A 6,670-nucleotide genomic window follows, 5' to 3' on the forward strand; every position below is an offset into this window, starting at 1 on the left:
TATTTTTAAATTTAATGGCAGCAAGACATCTCAAAAAGAAAGTGTGACAGAGCCGTGTTTACCAGTGTGCAGCATCCCCTTTTCTTTGAACAAGAAAAGTTTAGGAATTGAGGAGCACCAGACTCTTCTACTATGAAGCAATGCTATTGTAACAGATGCTGTATGTGGTTTAGCATTGTCTTTCTGAAATATGTAAGACGTAGGCTTTTGAACTTTAGCACTTCAGTACAGTGGATGCACCAAAAGGAATTTCAAATTTCAGTTTGTCTGTCTACAGAACAGTGTTCCACTTTGCTTCAGTCCATTTTAAATGAGCTTTCGAATAGAAAAGACAGCGGTATTTCTAGATCGTGCTCACATTTGGCTTCTTTCTTTGATGACGGAGCTTCTGGAAGTGTCCCTGAGTCTGTGCAGTGGTTTCCAAGAGACGATCGTGCCTGTTTTTAATGCAGTGCTACCTCAGTACCGGAAGAACTTGAGATATCCAATATTGACTTTTGGCTTTGTCCCTTGAACACAGAGATTTCTCAAGATTCTCTGATTCTCTTTTGATTATTTAGATCTTCAATGTTTTCATAATTTTACAGTTAATAACTGATTCTTGGGGTTTTCTCAGTTTTACTTTGTTCTATCTCACAATATAAAGCACATTGAGACAACTGTTGTGACTCAGTGCTATATAAATAAAATTTAATTGAACTGAAAGAACATTATTTTGAAATTTTTTTCACTACAGTAATTTCAGCCAAAGCAGAAGTGTATGAGTTTTTATCAAACACACAGTAGTGTATGTAGTCTTATTACAAAATGTGCTGTATTAATAAGTGAGGTTATTCTTCAAAGTACTTTTTGTGTAGCTGTTTAAAGCCACCAAGGACAGGTGGGAAAAGGATAATGTGGACTGTGGAAGTTAAATGACACCATCTGACTATAATTACAGACAAATTAACGTGTTGCTGAGATCTATTCCATTTGTTTGTGGCACACGTTTTGTCCAATTATAACCCTGGAGTTGCTCTCTGAGACTGAGTAAGAATACTTAAAAATCAGAATTGAAATGGTTAAATATGCTGATAGATTTCATGTCAAGTCCAGTGAAGTGCAGGATTTGCTGTTCTCAGAATTATACTGCCATACAGTAGGCTTTAAATTTGCTTGCAGCTGGCATGAAAGGGTTCAGAGAATCTTTAAAAACACAGATACCCTCTTGCTATCTGTGCAGTGAGGTCTGATGGATCTTCCAGGAATAATGCCAGTATTTTCCAGAGAATTGGTCACAGTATGTGGTGGTTTTGTATGTATGTGTTATCTCAAAGATAACCTGCTCTGTGGAAGAAAAGTGTGAAGCATGAGTTACCACAGCAATATAATGCACACTGTTGTAACCCTGTAAATCTGAGTTACTCCACTCAGGCCCAAATACTGCTTAGTCGTAGTAGTAATGTTGATGTGGGGTTTTTTTTCCAGCATGTTTCATGTGAAATATTTAGGCTGCACTTTCGTGCACATTATCAAGATAAACATTTGACATTTTTGACAAGCTTTCATTTTTTAAAAACATTGGAGCAAATATATGTGCAGTTAAGCAGTGCAAATAATTATTATACGCCACGACAATATATTATGATATAATTAATGGTCAAAAACGACATTAAACAACGTACCCAACAAAACAAGCCGATTCCAATGCAGCAATTTATCAGCCTGAAAACAAAATAAATACACGATGAAGAGGACCTGCACTACTGCTTTTGTTTTATCATTACTGTTTAGAAGTCGTATCATTCATGCTTACTAGTTGGCATGTACAGTAAATATTCATGTGGTTGTACTGAAGTCCATATACAAAGACAGAGAGTGGTGACATCTCTGAGTTAGTGGGCAGAGATTAATGCAAGGATTTGCTTGAGAGAGAACATGTCTGGAATGGTGATAAAGGTGCTGCTCCTGCTCTGGGACAGCAAGGAATTGATGCAAATTCAATATGATAATAGAGGACCTGGGAAGAAGAGCAGAGGAGGCACGAAGATGCGTCAGCACCTTTGGTCTGGGTTTAGTTAAATATAAGTCAATAGTTATTTTACTGTTTCAGCTACAAGAGTTCATCTTTTAGATTCAGAGGCTAATGATTCATGCGAGATGCTCAGTCAGTAATACAGTGCACAAAATATTGTTCATAAAAAGTCACGCACATTCGTAGCTGTCTAACAGACTAAAACACAGTGGACAGCACAGCACTTAATAAAAGATGAATCGTTTGCACAACACACATACTATTTCAATACTTTGGTTCATCTGTACCACTAAACCAACACTCGAAAGAGTCTTTGTGGTTTATACTGTAGTACATTTTTCCTTCTTTGTCCATTATATTCTGCACACCAATTTCCAGTTAATTGTAGGTGTCCCAGCCGCATGATCACAGGCTTTGTAGACCTGACTGACCATGAGTGTTGGTAATTAGTATTGTTCTGCACAGAGGTTTGTGCTTTGTGAAATATAGTAATGTAACACAGACACATTGAAATTGGCCACTTGCTCCTATGTGGGACTACAGCATTATTTGCAGCTCTTAGGCATTTTTACAAGCTGTGTATTTAACATGTAAAATGTTATGTGTCACATATATAACATTTTGTTCTGTTTAATGTATGCATTTAAAAAGCCAACCAATAAAAATACCTTTCTTTTTCCCAAGTGCAAACTGAATGATACCTCTGGCCACACAGACAGCATCGCTAAGTGAGAAGAAAGGCAAAAATGCAGCACCTGCCTTCATTTCATTGTGACACATCTATTGGCGCATTGAAGGTGGTGAGACAGAGAGCTCTCGCAGAAAAAAGCAGAGCTGCCTGACAAAAACCCACAAAAACCCACAAAAAACAACCCCCAAAACAAAACAGCCAAACCTAGCCCAGTTGGTACAATCCAAATGCAAAGGTGATATTTACACCTATCCTCTGAAGGGCAACAGCAAACAGCATAAAACTACTGGACAGCATATATACCTAATACATGTAGAGTTGCTTTGAGTGCTTAGATAGAATAGAAAAGCACCATACTGTCATGGTCCGGGTGTGTGCCAGTGTGTCTCCCTCCGAGCCGGCGTCTCCACCCCGGGGAGGGGCCTCAGTGTTTTTGCTGATCGCTTACACCTGTGGGTAATTTAGCCGGGGACTCTTAAGGCCAGCGTACTCAATCTCTCTTCGCCAGATTCTCTGCTAACATCAGTCAGTGCAGGCCACCACCATCATACCCTATTTATTTTGTGAATCACCTTGCCTCACTGTATGTTTGTTTTTTGTGCGCCTCTCTCTCAGTTACACCCAACTGTCAACCCCTGTCGAAGAGCACCTATTTGGATGCTGGACCATCTGGCAGTCCCACAGGCTATACCCGAATTACCTACCTGCCTCTCTGCCTCCACGCCAGGAGTTTTTTGGATTTCACACCCGGACTACTCACCCCTCTACGTCATCTTCGACCTCCTTTGGCAAGTACGCAGTACGAAGAAGGATTCTGAACCAGCAACATATTCATATGTCTCCTTATCCGTATCTGAACATCTGCACTCTGTTACAGTGACCCCGACCTTTTCCTGGATCGAATGTGACTTGCTTTCCAGTCCAATCCCCGGAATAGCTGTCCTCTCTGACCCGGACCAGATCATTACTTAGTTTCAGTGGTGGAACGTCGTACTTGTCCACTCTCACCTTTTTGTTTATGCATCTCCACCTACATCAGCTTTTCGTGATGCTACGTCCCCGGAGCCCGAACCATTTTCAGGGGATCCAGGGAGTTGTAGCGGTTTTTTGCTTCAGGTCGACCTAGTTTTCGGTCGTTCTCCACGCACATTTGTTGCAGATTCTAATAAGATATCTTATTTGGTGGGTAAACTGCGTAATCGTGCGCTTAAGTGGGCGGAGGCGTATCTATCGAAGAATCCTTTGGTTACTTGTTCTTATGAGGTGTTTTTGGGGGAATTCCAGAAAACGTTTGCGCATCCCATTTCTGAGGGTAGTTCTGCGCAGAGGCTGCGGGTTCCTAGTGTGGACGGATCATAAGAACTTGACGTACCTACGCGGTGCGAAGAGGTTGAATGCACGTCAAGCTCGTTGGTCGCTGTTTTTCGCACGTTTTAACTTTTCCATTTCCTATCGCCCGGGTTCCAGCAACACCAAACCGGATGCCCTCTCTCGGCAGTTTGGCTCTGACACGGATCCGGCGGAGTTTTCCACCATTCTTCCGGCCGGCTGTACGGTGGGAGCTGTTACCTGGGAGGTGGAGGACGCCATCAACCGGGGCCTCCGGACGGAACCGGATCCGGGCACGGGACCGACCAACCGGCGTTTTGTCCCCGCGGCTGCTCGCTCCAAGGTACTGGAATGGGTGCATGCTTCGAGGTTTGCGTGTCACCCGGGCAGGGGCAGGACGGCTTCTTTAGTTAAGAGACATTTTTGGTGGGCCACTCTGGACAAAGATGTTCGTGAATATGTGGCTGCGTGCCCGGTGTGTGCCAGGTGTAAGTCGCGTACTCACCGTCCTGCTGGGCTGTTGCAGCCGTTGTCTACGCCTCATCGCCCTTGGTCCCACATCGCCCTGGATTTTGTTACGGGACTTCCGGTTTCGGCTGGGAAGACCACTATCCTCTCGGTCGTGGATCGGTTTTCTAAGGCTGCCCATTTCGTGGCATTGGAGAAGTTGCCCACTGCGGCTGAGACGTCTACGTTGTTGTTGGACCATGTTTTTCGGCTTCATGGCATTCCTGTGGAGATAGTTTCGGACAGGGGTCCGCAGTTCTCGTCTCAAGTTTGGGGTTCTTTTTGCGCTGCTTTGGGGGCCAGGCCTTGTCTGAGCTCTGGTTACCATCCTCAGACGAACGGCCAGACGGAACGTTTAAATCAGGAGCTTGAGGCCGCGCTCCGCTGTGTGACCTGTCATAACCCTGCGACTTGGGCCTCATATCTGCCGTGGGTGGAATATGCCCACAACTCCTTGGTTTCGTCTGCTACTGGGTTGTCACCATTCGAGGCCTCTTTGGGTTATCAGCCGCCCCTGTTTCCGGAGGAGGAGGCTGATCTTGCTGTCCCCTCGGTCCAGCATCATCTGCAGCGCTGCCGTCGAGTCTGGTCTCGTACGCGGGAGGCGCTGTTGCGTGCTGTGGCTCGCCAACGTTGCTGTGCCGACCGTCGCCGGTCTCCTGCGCCCGTTTATTCACCGGGACAGAAGGTGTGGCTCGCCGCGAAGGACATCCCTCTCAGGGCATCCTCCCGCAAGTTGTCTCCTCGTTACATCGGCCCCTATTCTGTGGACAGGGTCCTCAGCCCCACGGCTGTCAAGCTCCGTTTGCCTGCTGCCTTGCGGATTCACCCGGTCTTTCACGTTTCTCAGGTGAAGCCGGTGGTGTCTAGTCGTCTGTGCCCGCCTCCGGTGCCCCCACCTCCCGCCCGGCTCATTGACGGGCACCCTGCATTCTCTGTCCGGCGCATTCTGGGTGTGCGGCGGCGGGGTAGGGGGCTGCAGTTTTTGGTGGACTGGGAGGGTTATGGGCCGGAGGAGCGTTCTTGGGTTCCTCGTTCTTTGATGCTTGACTCTGTGATGGTTTCTGATTTTCTTAGGTCACGTCGTGGGGCGGGTGCTGGTCGGCCGCCAGGTGGCGTCCCTTGAGGGGGGGGTACTGTCATGGTCCGGGTGTGTGCCAGTGTGTCTCCCTCCGAGCCGGCGTCTCCACCCCGGGGAGGGGCCTCAGTGTTTTTGCTGATCGCTTACACCTGTGGGTAATTTAGCCGGGGACTCTTAAGGCCAGCGTACTCAATCTCTCTTCGCCAGATTCTCTGCTAACATCAGTCAGTGCAGGCCACCACCATCATACCCTATTTATTTTGTGAATCACCTTGCCTCACTGTATGTTTGTTTTTTGTGCGCCTCTCTCTCAGTTACACCCAACTGTCAACCCCTGTCGAAGAGCACCTATTTGGATGCTGGACCATCTGGCAGTCCCACAGGCTATACCCGAATTACCTACCTGCCTCTCTGCCTCCACGCCAGGAGTTTTTTGGATTTCACACCCGGACTACTCACCCCTCTACGTCATCTTCGACCTCCTTTGGCAAGTACGCAGTACGAAGAAGGATTCTGAACCAGCAACATATTCATATGTCTCCTTATCCGTATCTGAACATCTGCACTCTGTTACAGTGACCCCGACCTTTTCCTGGATCGAATGTGACTTGCTTTCCAGTCCAATCCCCGGAATAGCTGTCCTCTCTGACCCGGACCAGATCATTACTTAGTTTCAGTGGTGGAACGTCGTACTTGTCCACTCTCACCTTTTTGTTTATGAATATTTTTGGAAACATTAAACATTATTTTTAAAATCTACTTACGAGCTGTTCGGCGTCCTGCGTTTGAGTCCTGTCACTCGTCCAAAACGGTCTCGGCCGTAACACATACAAAAACTAGTCCATTTATTATTTAGTAGGGCTGCCACAATTAGTCGACTAGTCATGATTACGTCGACTATCAAAATGTGCCCTTCATTTCCCCAGATTTGAAAGATGGGTCGGGTGTGTACTTCGTGGTCCAACATATCCCAGAAGTCATAGCGCGGCCCTGCTCAGTTTCCAACAATGGCGCCTGCTAGTTAGTTTTAATATTATTCTTATTATTC

General features: G+C 46.2%; 1 protein-coding gene across 3 annotated transcripts; it reads left to right on the plus strand.

Annotated features, from left to right (window-relative positions):
- Positions 1-3,846: 3,846 nt before the first annotated feature.
- On the plus strand, positions 3,847-6,352 carry LOC309701436 (uncharacterized protein). Of its 3 annotated transcripts, XM_082525623.1 has the most exons (3): positions 3,847-4,377; positions 5,937-6,113; positions 6,199-6,352. In XM_082525623.1, the coding sequence occupies exons 1-3, from the start codon at positions 3,964-3,966 to the stop codon at positions 6,199-6,201; spliced, it is 594 nt and encodes a 197-aa protein (XP_082381749.1). In that variant the 5' UTR covers positions 3,847-3,963; the 3' UTR covers positions 6,202-6,352. The 3 variants fall into 3 exon arrangements, 2 of the variants coding, with proteins under 2 accessions (XP_082381749.1, XP_082381748.1); XM_082525622.1 differs by having other exon boundaries at positions 5,937-6,352; XR_014274987.1 differs by lacking the exon at positions 3,847-4,377 and adding an exon at positions 5,547-5,846 and having other exon boundaries at positions 5,937-6,352.
- The last annotated feature ends 318 nt before the right edge of the window (positions 6,353-6,670 follow it).

Source organism: Aulonocara stuartgranti, assembly GCF_965226115.1.
Source record: "Aulonocara stuartgranti genome assembly, chromosome: 1".
NCBI classification, from domain to species: domain Eukaryota; kingdom Metazoa; phylum Chordata; class Actinopteri; order Cichliformes; family Cichlidae; genus Aulonocara; species Aulonocara stuartgranti.